Source organism: Pygocentrus nattereri, chromosome 7 (assembly GCF_015220715.1).
Source record: "Pygocentrus nattereri isolate fPygNat1 chromosome 7, fPygNat1.pri, whole genome shotgun sequence".
Taxonomy (NCBI): Eukaryota; Metazoa; Chordata; class Actinopteri; order Characiformes; family Serrasalmidae; genus Pygocentrus; species Pygocentrus nattereri.
Genome location: NC_051217.1, coordinates 15,844,876 through 15,858,918, shown reverse-complemented (window position 1 = coordinate 15,858,918; position 14,043 = coordinate 15,844,876). Strand labels below are relative to the sequence as shown.

At 39.0% G+C, this 14,043-nt stretch overlaps 1 protein-coding gene across 1 annotated transcript in view; it reads left to right on the top strand.

Moving 5' to 3' along the window:
* hcn4 (hyperpolarization activated cyclic nucleotide-gated potassium channel 4) overlaps positions 1–14,043 on the top strand; it is a 128,607-nt gene that overhangs the window by 34,519 nt on the left and 80,045 nt on the right. Inside the window, exon 2 of the mRNA XM_017720663.2 lies at positions 5,099–5,522. Coding sequence (XP_017576152.1) covers positions 5,099–5,522 — 424 coding nt within the window. The remainder of the gene's footprint in view (positions 1–5,098; positions 5,523–14,043) is intronic.

Genomic DNA, 14,043 nt, shown 5'->3' with positions numbered 1-14,043 from the left:
TGTTAGTGATGTATTTTGCCCCTAACATAGATTCATAGTCCTTTATGTGCTTTAACTAGGGCTGCACAACACCACCCAGAACACCAGAATCGCAATAATAATACTAGATATTGGAATTGTGAGAAACTTTGTGAGGCATTGATGATACATTGGTGAATCATTGGTGTAGATAGACCTGCATTATTTTGACCAAAATAATTTAGACATATTGAAGAACATTATTTCAACAAAACACCCACTCAAACACCCCAAGCTGTGATTGGTCAAGATGCTCACAGTACACAGCTTCAAGCACCCTGTCCCACCTCTAAACAAGCAAAAGTCACAAGGCTAGAGTAATTACCTGTCCTTCTCTACCTTGACAACTCCTGCTATGGCTCATTATCAGCCTTTTACAGGGCTGAGATAGAGATGGAACTCCCTCCAGCACAGATAGGCGTGTCTGCCAAGCGTATGCAGTGGCTTGAAGCTGAAGCTAGAGCTCCAGTCCAGAGTGCTGTTGGGACGGTGGCGAACGGGACGGGAGGACTGACAGCACATCCATTAGCACTTATCAGAGTCTTTTCCCAGCCCAGGCCTGCTTTGTGTGCGCATAATCTCATGGCCCAGGGTTTGTGACATTGTGCGATTCAGGAGAATGGCGAGATTGGAAGAACAAATGTCATTACCGGTGTGCACGCTGTTCCCTTTGAAGTGTCTGCCGACCTCTCGGGTTTTAAATCTCAACAGGAGCAAACAGTGTCAGGAACAACGCGCTAAATATAACGCAGCCTGACAGCGATCTGAAACAGTGGATACCCTTGTTACTTTGAAGAATTCCAATTACTGTCAGTGCTTTGAATGTGTGTATGTGTGTGTGCGTCTACGCTAATCCATCCACAATGTAGCACAAGCATCTCAGGCAGCTGTGTATGTAATTTACTCTGTAATTAGTGTTTATTCAGTCTAGCGCAATTTGTCCACAAATAGCTGAAAGTTCTTCCTGAAAAAAGAGGGTGGATGTTTGCATCCAGCATGAGGCCTTCCACTCCAGGATATAGCGGTGACCGATTTATCATCTGCACCAGTATGCAGGAGGCGTTGATGTCACACATCAAGTTCATAGTTAAAAAAAATCTTAAACTTTGATGGTTAGCTGTGAAGTGTGAATTACATATAAAACCTCATGAAACATGTAGGTTCACTAATCAATTTGACTAGTAAGTAAAATGGATATATTTGCATTGTAGTCATCATGATCCTTGGTTTTGGTCATCACCACTGTACAGAAATCAACATGTTTCTCAACAATGAACCTTTTCACATCAAATGTTTACATCTCTGTGAATAAATTGTGTAAGACTTTAGAAAAATCAGTGGAATTCCCCTTTCAAAGTTTCAGGGGGTGCCTTAAAGTTTTGACTTCAAATAGTAAGTTAACAGGGGTTGGTGTGCAGGATGGGTATGAGTAGGCGGAGGACAGAGGGGGACTTTATACATGCCATTGCTGGCTCTGTCCAAGTTTATTAATTACATTAAATTTAAATGAATATCAAATTACAAACAATTGAGGGTAATGATGTATAGAAAATATGAAATATGGGCCCTTTAACAATAAGCACATTGTAAAACATAGATGATTGTTATTATTTGATTATCAATGGACTGATTTTTAAGGCAACCAAATTAGCAAATAAACAATTAAAATCAACAGTCTTATTGATGTTTACAACAATGTGTAAGGTTCACCCTTTGAAAATGAGTTCTTCAAGTTTCTTTAGTAAACACAATGGGAATATATAGAACTGTGACAACTTGCAAAAAATAATGCAAATGGTTCTTTGCATGATAAAATGGTTCTTCTCAAAGATGGAAAACTTGCTGTATAAACCTGTATGTTCTTTGAAGAAACTTGTCCTATGTAAAGAAAATAGTTCCTATGTAGTCATATTGTCAGCTACTATAAGCCATTGAACCTTTTTTGGTATTGTATAGAAACCATTTTTAAGAGAAAAAAAACAAAATAAAAAACAGTCCAATCAAAACACCAATAAGAGGTTTATAAGACATTCTTTCAATAGCTGTAGCAGCACTTAGGAAGTCATTAGCCAGCAAGTCATTAACTTTATTAATACAAACTTAATTAGCATATAAAATCGTAATAGATTGGGAAGATATTGATGTGGAATTGTTTTGATAGTACTTATCACTACCATGATACAAAAGCTATGAAACTGTCCGGACTCTGTGTGTGTTACTACTGCAGCTACTGTTTATTTGTTTATTCACTTTGTTTTATGAGCTGGTTTAAACCAGGGAGTGTAAATCTCCTGCACCCACAAGAACAGCTCACAATACAAACCTTCTGTCTCTGCAGCCTATAGAGCAGTAAGAATATATCACCTGGCTCCACAACAAAGCCAATCTGGATTCAATTACCAACTGGACCGAGAGGGCAATTTATAACTAAACGCACACCACACACACCATGTGAATGAAAGACGTTGGGGCATGCGTAGAACTATGCCCCTAACCACAGCTTACCCTCGAGAACAGTACACCAGTCAGTATATAAGTAGAATTCAATACCAGGTGGTCTAAGAGCAATTAATCTCAGTGTATCCTGCCAAAGATTCAAGGATGTTCATAGATAAAACACATAGTGAAGGATATTTGGAGAAATTGAATTGAATTAGCATACAGAACGATTATCTGCATGAATGTAGTGCGGTATGTGCTGTGTTCTGTTGGTGTGTGTGCAGACCTTGCGGCGATATTCTATAAGACGTTGTGCTTTGTTTCTAAATTTGGTGAAGAAGAATACTACATTTGCAATTCCTTGGTGTGAATGCCTTGCATATTCCATGCATGAACAATCAGATTTGACTCATTCAGGTTGAAAAATATAGTGTACGTGGAGGCATGTGCATAATTATATTGTCACATAAAAGCATTCAGTAACAGGACTAATGCGGGAAGTGTACAGTAAAGTGTACAGCATGAGAGCAAATCTGCATTATAGTCACTATAAAATGGAGCGGAAGGGAAAGAGATATTCATGAGACCATTTTATGTCTGAAATGATCTCATTGTAAACCAGTCAGAGAAGCCACTGTGGCATGAATGCTCTGTCTTCAGTGATGTTTGTGATTAATGAAGAGCTGATATTACAAAGTTGTACTCATCAGCATATAATCAAATGCTTTTCTAGGCTGATGGGTTCAATTAGAGAAAGCTCAGTGCAGTCAGTGCATTCTCAGTATTTCTGCTTTAGTTGTCCAGGCCTTCACAGCATGCATTTTACGGTAAACAGCATTATGGACTCGAAGCAGCACCACATACTATGTCACTACCAGGTCAGTGTCACTGCTGTGCTGAGAATGGCCCACTACCCACATAACATTTGTGGTCCTATGATGATCTCTTTCCATTGGTGGACTGGTTAGTGGACTGAAAAACAGTGGAGAAGTGTAAGTAATAGAGCTACGCCTCCAGTGCCCCTGTTTGAGACTAGTGTGTTAGCATTAAGCTAACAGCAAACATTTTTTCCTCATTCTAGATTTAACATGGACATTTGAAGACATTTAAAATGTTAGTTGAAACTTATAACAAATACATTAACCCAAAAATGTGTAGCGAGTAGAATTGCAACTTAATTATGTGTTTTTTGATTCCCAAACAGTAGAAGGCGCTCTTGAGCTAGTCCAAAATGAATGAGTTCCAATAGCGCTTTTGTGCAAATATGTAGCTTGTAAATGCCAAATCATTTTTATACAGAAAAATATCCTGAATACAGAACAATATACAACATAGGAGTATCTAACAGTGCCTCATGTATGTCAGTGTCACTCAGTCTGTCAGTCTTGTTCAGTGTCCAAGAGCAAGAACCATTTCACTCAGCCAGTGAGCTGATCAGCTCACCAACCAGTCAGCATTCAGCAGCCCTTATGCTAGCATCCTGCTGCCCAAAACCTGTTTGCTATAGAAAAGCTGAAAAATGCCAGTGTTTTCTTTTTTAATGTAATACGTCCTTCTACAGTTTAAAATAACAGAAGAAAAAACTTTAGCCATTTAGTTCGATTCACTTCCATTCATTATGGATTCACTCTCGGATGCCCTCTAGCATTTTGCAGTTAAGTTATTAATATGGCTTGAGAAATAGGAACTGACCAGCCTCCCATTAAACTGGCTCTGATATTAACATATATTTACCTTGTGTGTAGGATTTTTACAGTGACCCAGTACAGAACTAATGCGTGAGGCCTTTAGTTCAGCTCCTGAAGTACTAAGCAATGGGGAAGCTCACTCAGCTTTACCTACCTAGATACCACAGAGTAAAACAATCCTGACTGGATAATTTATTGTTGGGAATTTAAAAAATTAACCCTTTTGTTTCCAACAAAAACTAAATTGTGCAGCAACTAAGTGTATTATAAAAATATGTGCAGAGCTTCAAAACATCAGGCATGATAATTATATAAAAATAAACAGAAAGTTGCAGACATTTTTATTTCACAGTAATCACTGGGCCTATCTAAATGCCTAGGCGGGTTTGGAGGTTCCCCCCTGCTGATGAATTGTGCAGCAGCACAATTTGCAACAGTCTTTAGTCTATCAGTAGGCTACAATCACTAATTGTAAGGCTGTAAAGTGCATATACAGTCCTACTAATAAAAGGTCAAATTTGCAGCACTGCTGTTGAAGAACCCTTTTTATTCCCTCAAGAACCATTCAATGCATAGTTCTTAAACACACCAGATGTGCAAGCATTTTAACATTTTAGCATTTTAAAGTTTAATGAAACTCTGTATAATTTAAAGGCTCTATAACAATAAAGGGTTTGTGCATCCAAGCCAAGAAACCTTTATGTTTAAGACTGTATCTGGTAGGTGTTTCTGATAAATTGGCCAAAGAGTGTTGGTACAAGGATATTATTAATGTGGCAACTAAATTTGAGAAGATTCTGGCCTTTTTGTCTCTCTCTCTCTCTCTCTCTCTCTCTCTCTCTCTCTCTCTCTCTCTCTCTCTCTCTCTCTCTCTCTCTCTCTCTCTGTCTCTCTCTCTCTCTTTCTGTCCCACTTGTCCCATGGCCGTGACCTCTTATGCTTTTTCTGTCCAGGTTCTACTGGGATCTCACTATGTTGCTGCTGATGGTGGGAAACCTGATCATCATTCCAGTGGGCATCACGTTCTTCAAGGACGAGCACACTCCGCCCTGGATCGTCTTCAACGTGGTCTCCGACACCTTCTTCCTCATGGACCTGGTGCTTAACTTCCGCACAGGCATTGTGAAAGAGGACAATACAGAGATTATATTGGACCCACAGCAGATTAAGATCAAGTATCTCCGCTCATGGTTCGTGGTGGACTTCATCTCCTCCATCCCAGTGGACTACATTTTCCTGATCGTGGAGACGCGGATTGATTCGGATTTCTACAAAACAGCCCGTGCTCTGAGGATTGTCCGTTTCACAAAGATACTCAGTCTGTTACGACTGCTGAGGCTGTCCAGACTCATACGTTACATTCATCAGTGGGAAGAGGTATGAGGTTTTACTTTTGTACAGCATTAGTGCAAACCATACACAAAAATTGAGAGCAAAATGTGCAGGGTAATATACAGTAGTGCAATAAAATGATATGCAGTAAATTAAGCAGAATACTTATAAAATGATATGCAGTAAATTAAGCAGAATACTATAAGAACTAGCAGGAATAATAATTAAAGGACCCATATGCTACAGTTTTCATGCATTTAATTAATTTATTTATTTATTTATTTATTTTGTTCCCTGAGGCCCATTCAGTTTGTTATTTTGTGTTAAAAGTTCCATAATTAATTTTTGCATCTCTCTTTATCCCATAGAATTAAGGTAGAATACCCCCATTATTTTATTTCTGCATAATTCAATCACAGACTCAGTCATTCAGAGTGATTTGATATTAAATGGTTCATTGTGGAGGAACCTAATTAGCCTATTGACCTCCGGTTCACTTTGGAGGTTGCATACTGCATGTAGCTCTTTTCCCCAGGCCATGAACAGCTCCAGTCTTTTCTTCTTAGTCATTAAATGTTGTCTTTTTTTTCACACAAAGCATCGGTGTTATTATGCTGAGGGATTTTTGCATGCATGACATGATTTTCTTGCATCATAAATTAATTGTATAATCTGACATGCAGAATGACAGAATTCATACAGTCTGACGTGGAGGTTGGCCAGGTTTTATTTGCAGAATTTCATACTCGCCTATAGAGTAGAGAGGGCTTAAGAGTTAAATGACCTAAGGCTAAACGATTGGGAAATATATATAACTGGGAATTTTCTCACCAGTATTGAGATTTAAATTGCGTTTATTTTCTTCAAATTAAGGTCCAGGCCTGTTTTTTTTTTTTTGTTTTTTTTGGTCAAGAAGACCAAAATATCCACTTTTTTGGCATGAGGCTTGAACAAGGAATGTAATGTGCCAGATTGCCAGTTAGTTGTGGTCATGATGTCAGAGCACATGGATGTTTAACTTAAGAGTGTTTATAATAAGGGCTACCGTTAAAAGTGCAGCTGTTGCATTTCAGATTGCAATTTGGATATAAAAATTATTCACATTTGAGCCATAAAATTACCTATTTTAAGTGTGCCTCATTTAAAAAGCAGTACAGGCTACAACAGACCTTACAGTTTTAACGGGATGGATGGCCTAAACTGCCGTAGGCTTACTATCTGGATATTAAAATGCCTTGATTTTTGTTACATCCCAAAAACAATGAATTTGAATGAATGAATTTTGTGCTGCTTTTGCAGCTTAATTTGGGACACGGGAGTCAAAGGTACATTTTAAAACAATGGGCCATTCTTAAGAAGAAATTTCTTCTTGAAACCCACTTGCTCACTTTTCATGAAGATTCTGACGTTCCCCAGTTTCTCATTTGTGGTTTGTTCTTAGGTAACATCAGAATCTGCACACAGTCAAGAGCGCAAATGTTCAACCAATGTTGCAGTTTAAGAACATGTCACAAATCTGACAGATTTTTCTTAGCATCTTTTTCAAGAACACATTTTTAAAAAACACTTTTATTTCAAAACAAGCAAAGACATTTGATATTGACCCTTTAATAAACCTGTGAAGGATTTTTAGCGGTTGGTGTTTTCAGTGCTGCAGTTCCTCCATCTGGCAAGGAACAACAGGTGGTCCAGGTACTGTAATAAAGTGAGATTTCATTGCGTAAGAGGACAACAGAGATTGGAAAGTCAACTTCTGAGGACAGACCTGCTTTAAAGCTTTTGTTTGGTCAAGGCAGGAAGTGAGGTCTATGTCAGATTAAAGTGAGGATTAAGGTTGGCCTTCGGGTTGGGATCCATTTGTCCCTCAGAACAAAGTGCACCTCAGTGAGCTGTGTGGAAACAAAGGCTTGGTGGTTATTACCTCCCTCCCTGACTCCATTTCTCCTCTACATCTCCTTCACAAAGATCCTTAGGAATGATAAAGTTTGAGCTATAAATTTGCTGTGCAGCTCATAATGGCATGGTATTTGCCATGGTATTTCGGTATTTAATGATGAAACAGGGCGATAGTGGATAATTCGGCCCTAAGACTCTTACATTTATTATAACACTGAGGCTTCTAATGACTACCCTTGAATAAAGAGACAGGGACTTTGTACAGAGAATTAAGTGTAAGTAAATGTGCACATATCAGTTTATGAATAAAAAAAAAAATATATATATATATATATATATATATATATATATATTCAGAGTGAGCGCTAATATTAGTCTATAATTTTGCCTCCTCCCCTGGGGAACTGTGGGAGTGTAATTAAAGCAATAATTAGAAATGTTCCCACATCTCTAGGTGAATCCTTGAGCAGAGTCTCAGAGGCACAGAGTGAGAAGTGAAGCCTCACTCCCCAGCTGGGGCTTCATTTAGTCAGGGCACACTCCACTTTGTGACGGCATGTCACAGAATCCAGCACATTACCGTGCACCAGGACTGTTCCCCATTTAATCTGAGCATTACAGCTCACTAATAAGTGGACGTCATTTCGAAAGCGATTCAGATGTTTGTGTTATTGTATGTCTCAGTTACATGAATGGTGATACAAAAGGCCAATACTGAAGAAAATGAAGGCTAATTAGGATTGTGATGCTTATTAGCAAATGTATTTCGAATGGCTTATCTCGGCAGATCTTACCAATGAATGCACCACTGAGCTTACATTTTGCCATTTTTAGAGCAGTTGCTGAAGCTAGGCGAGGGAGAGAGAGAGAAAGAGAGAGAGAGAGAGAGAGAGCCACACAGAGCGACATAGAGAGAAACAGAGAGCAAGTGAGAGAGAAAGAGTGTGACACAGAGAGTCATAGAGAGAGAGTGTGACAGAGAGAGTGTGAGAGAAACAGTGCGACACAGGGCAGTATAGAGAGAGTGTGATACAGAGACATTGAGAGAGAGAAAGAGTGCCACACAGGGTGAAGAGAGAGAGAGAGAGAGAGAGAGAGAGAGAGAAAGAGAGAGTGTGTGACACAGAGACATAAAGACAGAATGAGAGATAGAGATAGATAAAGAGTGCGACACAGAGACATAGAGAGAGAGAGAGAGAGAGAGAGAGAGAGAGAGAGAATGTGACACAGAGAGACATAGAGAGTGTGACAGAGAAATAGAGAGAGAGTGAGAGAGAAAGAGTGCGACACAGGGCGACAAAGATAGAGAGAGTGCGACATAGAGACATAGAGATAAAGTGCGACACAGAGAGACATAGGGAGAGACAGAGAGAGAGAGAGAGTGTGACACAGAGAGACATAGAGAGAGAGTCTGACAGAGACATAGAGAGAGAGTGAGAGAGAGAGAGAGTGCGACTCAGGGTGACAAAGATAGAGAGAGTGCGACATAGAGACATAGAGATAAAGTGCGACACAGAGAGACATAGGGAGAGACAGAGAGAGAGAGAGAGAGAGAGTGTGACAGAGAGACATAGAGAGAGAGAGAGTCTGACAGAGACATAGAGAGAGAGTGAGAGAGAAAGAGTGCGATTCAGGGCGACATAAAGATAGAGAGATTGCGACATGGAGACATAGAGATAGAGTGAGAGAGAGAGAAAGAGTGCAACACAGAGACATAGAGAGTGGCAGAGAGAGAGAGAGAGAGTGAGAGAGAAAGAGTGCGACACAGGGCGACAAAGATAGAGTGCGACATAGAGACATAGAGATAAAGTGCGATACAGAGAGACATAGGGAGAGAGAGAGAGAGAGAGAGAGAGAGTGCGACAGAGACATAGAGAGAGTGAGAGAGAGAGAAAGAGTGCCACAAAAGGTGACATAGGGAGAGAGAGAGAGAGAGAGAGAGAGAGAGAGAGTGCAACACAGAGACATAGAGAGAGTGAGAGAGAGAGAAAGAGTGCAACACAGGGAGACATAGAGAGAGAGAGAAAAAATGCCACATAGCGTGAGTGAGAGAGTGAGAGAGAGAGAGAGAGAGAGAGAGAGAGAGTCCTCATCCTTAAAATAATCTTTCTTTCCTGGTCTGTGTTCAATATTGACTTTTGACTCTTCTGAAAACGCTGTTGACTTCATGCTAGAACTGCTTCTTAGGGACAGATTTTTCTAATACTTTGCACTGTAGCAAAACTGTTTTAATGTTAAAAAATGACTGTTGCACAATACGCCTTGCACACCAACACTAAGAAGTAAGAGCGGTTGCTCTTTTGTGGTTTTTCCTCAAGGGCTGAATTACCACCATGAGAGAAAAAAAGCCTGGCTATAAGTTTGTCCTAAAGTAATGGCTGCACAGTCGCAGAAAATGATAATAATAATAAATATGTAGATTAACATTATAGTTCTTTAAGCTGCAGCATCATTTATTTGGTTTAACATTTTATTTTGCCAGTTCACTTCACTAGTATAAATCATTTTCCAGCATGAGCGGATGCTGATTTTGTGAAAACTATATTTGTGAAATGAGTTACATTTCAAGCTGATTAATCAGTTGAAGGTGATTAGCTTGCTGTGATGAGCTGCCGAGTATTTGGTAGTTTTTTTAAGTAGCTCCTAAACACGTCTAATGAACAGAAACTAATACGCCTTAGAATATTCCAGTGACTAACAGTAATAATGTAACAGGAAGAGCTTTAGAGATTTTTGCAAGAGTGACATTAGCTTATTCTGACAAATCACTTACACTGTGAACTGTGCGTCCTCAGGGATAGTTTGGCTTATTAAACACCAGCACAGAAAGAAAGCTATTTTTTACTGACCGCTGCTTCTGAATGGACACGTTCTCTTTTCTCTTGGTCATGGGTAATGTTGTGCTTCTGCGGACGGCTAAGTCAGGCTTGCACATGTTATATGTAACCACTTCGTCCTTCTTTATAACAGAAGTTTTTACTTATTCATTTATTTGTTTTATTTATTTTATTTTACTGTTATTTATTAGCCATAATTATTATTCCTTCTTTCACCTTCACTTTTCTCATAGGTATGATACTATAAATAAAGCCCTCTTCAAGCTGAGTCATTACGTAACTCTAGGTTGGGCATCACTTTGAATGTTAATGAAAATTGTCAACAGAAATATTTGTTGACACTGACCTGATATCAGGTGCTGGGGCGATATTTGCAAAAAAACGGTGGATCAAATATTAGAAGGGGGAAAAAAAACATTGAATCCAGTACACACATGCAAAGTAATTGCCTTTTTGCAACACTTGCCATTTTGGATGATAAATATGCCGTTCACATGAATCATATAGATCTAATGAAGTTTTATTTTGGGGGAGGTTGGGGAGCTTTACTGCCAGCAGAATATTCAGAGGGAGAGCCCCCCCACCTCCATGTAATACAGCACAGCGGCAGATCATAGTCGCTAATCGTCTAACCCAGAAAGATAGTACTTAATTTTTACTGTCCAATCAGAATTAGAATAGCATTGCAGATGCTATTTGAAGCAGGTGATTCGTGATTTGCCCTTGTTCTCTGTAATCAGCAGATACAGCGTCCATTTAACTTAGTGGTAAATGATTTTATTCTCATTTGTGGCTACATGAAATTCTGCTGTTGGACTAGATTTAAGTTTTGCTAACATTGGTTTTCAAAATATTTTAAAGGTTAAGCGAGGCTAACGTTAACGTTAATGTATGGTTCATGCAGTTGAAAGGTTTCAGAAGGCCTTCTGCTAGGAATGGAGAACATTAACTTTCACTAGCTAACATTACCAGAGTTTGGCACCCTAATTACACTTTGTGATACAGAAAGATACCAAAACATTAAAAAGATAGTAAAGGTTTGTGTGTTGAAGTTGTTTTCATTTTTGCATAAATTATTCCTTTTTTCAATAAGTTTCGAACAGTTGGCGCAGGTTAATAGTTGTAAAATATCATTGCAACAAAAACAATAGTTTCCATTTTTCATCGGAAACTGATGAACATGCTATTTTTGGGGGGAATGTCATAACTGCTTCTGACCTTTCACTAGTAGCATAGTAGTTTGAGTAGTTTGAGTCTAATAGCCTACTTTCAGATGATCATCTTAAGTGAAGTGCTTCAGTAAAATAGCTCATTTTAAAACAGATTCTAAAGAAAAAAAATCAGCCAGTTTTCAGGCAATATCAGTATCAGGAACAAACAGAAGTGATATCCTGCCATCTCTATTTATCTCTTATTTGCTGGACAACATAACTGTAAACCTGCCGAGAAAAAAATACCCAAAGACAGAAGCATATAATTCCTCACTCTTGCTTTGTGCTAGCCTTAACGGTTAGCTTTGATAGCTCTGTGACAGGTATGGGCTCGGCAGTCGCAGCAGCAGGCAAAATTTGCATGTGTGGATGTGCAAAGTGCTGTGAAGCCTGATGTTGGATGGTGGAGACTGAGGGCGTGAGGTGAGGGGCTGGATCTGGGTATCAAAATGTCACCCGGGAGAATCTCTCCACCAAGGTCACATCACCCCAGAAGTTTGGAGCCTAGTGTTTGAATAATGAATATTAAATGGGTTTGAGGCAGTGGATGTTGAGGGGAAAAATAACGGGTCATGTGTGTTCAGGGCCTCCCTTTAGTGATTTTGTTACTGTCTCTGTTGAAACCCTTAAAAGAATACTCCAGGGTTTATGGCCACCAGAAAACATTAGAGAAATCAAAAGTAGTGCGATTACTTTTTTACTGTGTTGCTCCAGGGTTGCATCAAAATTCTTAACAAGAACATCTTTAAGACTCATTCTAGCACTTGTATTGTTGTTAGAGTGTAAAAGTTGTAATATTGTGTTAATGATAACTAATAATTGTGTTAGCGGTTAATAAACAAGGCCAATCCTGAGACCCCAATCAATCCTGAGACCCCTGATCAATCTGTAACAGGGATAAGACTGCCAGAGTTAAAGAGGTCGTACGTGCTACACAGTTAACCATCAGACAGATAGAGGCTGCCACGGCGTCTCTGCCTCCCCTTCACTTTGACAGCTGGTTCACTCTAATTGTCATATTTCACTGGGGTTAAAAATAAGAAGCTGGCCGGATGTTTCCTCATCTGACTCCTGTCCCATAGACAAAGCATTGAGTGGAATCAAATTAGCAGGCATGTTATTAAATCAGATTCAAATGAAAGCACTAATGACTAACCTCTGAGAACGACCGCTGCACCAGATGCTCGTGATGTCATCGTTTACCCTGCGATGTCTACAAGAACAAGCTCTGTGTTTAGAGGCAAGCATCAGGGGGCATGTTATGGACAGATATTGAGAGCATTAATGAAGGAGGTGTTTAAAAAGCTGAAGCACCCCCTCTAGGCCAATAGTGTTTTAATAGCAGTGATTAACTTCCCTCTCTTTAGGCACATAAGTGGATCTTCAGTGTTTTCAGTCAGTGCTGGGCAATAACTCATCTATAATGATATATCATGATATACCAATGATATCAAACCATAATACTAATTTTAAGCTTAATAGGTATCAGTAATGCTTCCAATTGGTTTAAAAGAACAGTTCATAGTAGGGGAGAGCAGGGCACAAGTGGATATGGTTGTTTTAAAAGTATTTAAGCAGCATTAATAATGTTTTTTAATGCTTTCAGCACCTACCATTTATGAACAAGTCATCTGAAAGCAGAATAAATGCAAATGTTACAACCTACAACCCCATAGGTGGGGTTAGTTGTGACAGACAGAGAGGCAAGTTGTACCAGTCGCAAAAAATATGGTAAATTTATACAAACACTTTTAATTCAGTACATTTCTATGTTGAACCAGATGGGCTTTCCAACCAAAATACATAAAAACATGTTAATCAGAATAAATATGATCAGGAAAAAGAGAGTGGGTCAAACACTGGGAAATAAATTTTTGACCACAAAAATGAAGAGTGCATATCAGTGCGATTGAAAAATAAAGTATGTTGTGAATAATGTTGTTGTAATCTCACAGTACTCTTACTTTTTATAACTAAGTGAATTTAAAAGCAAGTGCTTTTGCATCTTAAGGAGAAATATAAATAGAGCACTTTTACTTGGTAACATTTTACCAAGGGTATCTTGACTTTCAGTCAAGCACAGGATTTTTGTACTTTCTAAGTAATTCTTGACTAATCTGTGCATAAACACTTAAAACGTGAGGTGTTTGTTTTGGGTGGGTTAGTTGTAACACTGTGTTACAACTAGACATCTACATAGGTATGAAACCGAAGCCCGAAGCCCTTCCCACAACTTCAAGGGCCGACCCAACCCATATCACATGGACTAATAGAGATGGACTATCACAGACATGTTTTACCAGCATTTCAGCTGATTGACAGAAAATAAACTAAACTCTACAAGGCTGAGCTTTTGCTGTAGCCAACACTGATTTAACAGACCCAAGGAAACACCATTATATTAGCATTTTTCTCTTTGTAGTAGCCACTGCAGAATAACTGCATCCATGGTAAATGTGTTGCTGAAGAGCTGACATGTCAGTCATCCCACTGTCATAGTTCAAAGTACTATAGCAAGTTCTACGCTGTATGTGATGTCTGCGCCTTTTATCTGATGTAGCGACCAGGGCATAATGTTTCTGCAATGAAAACGTCCATGATTCATTTAGAATATTAAACAGT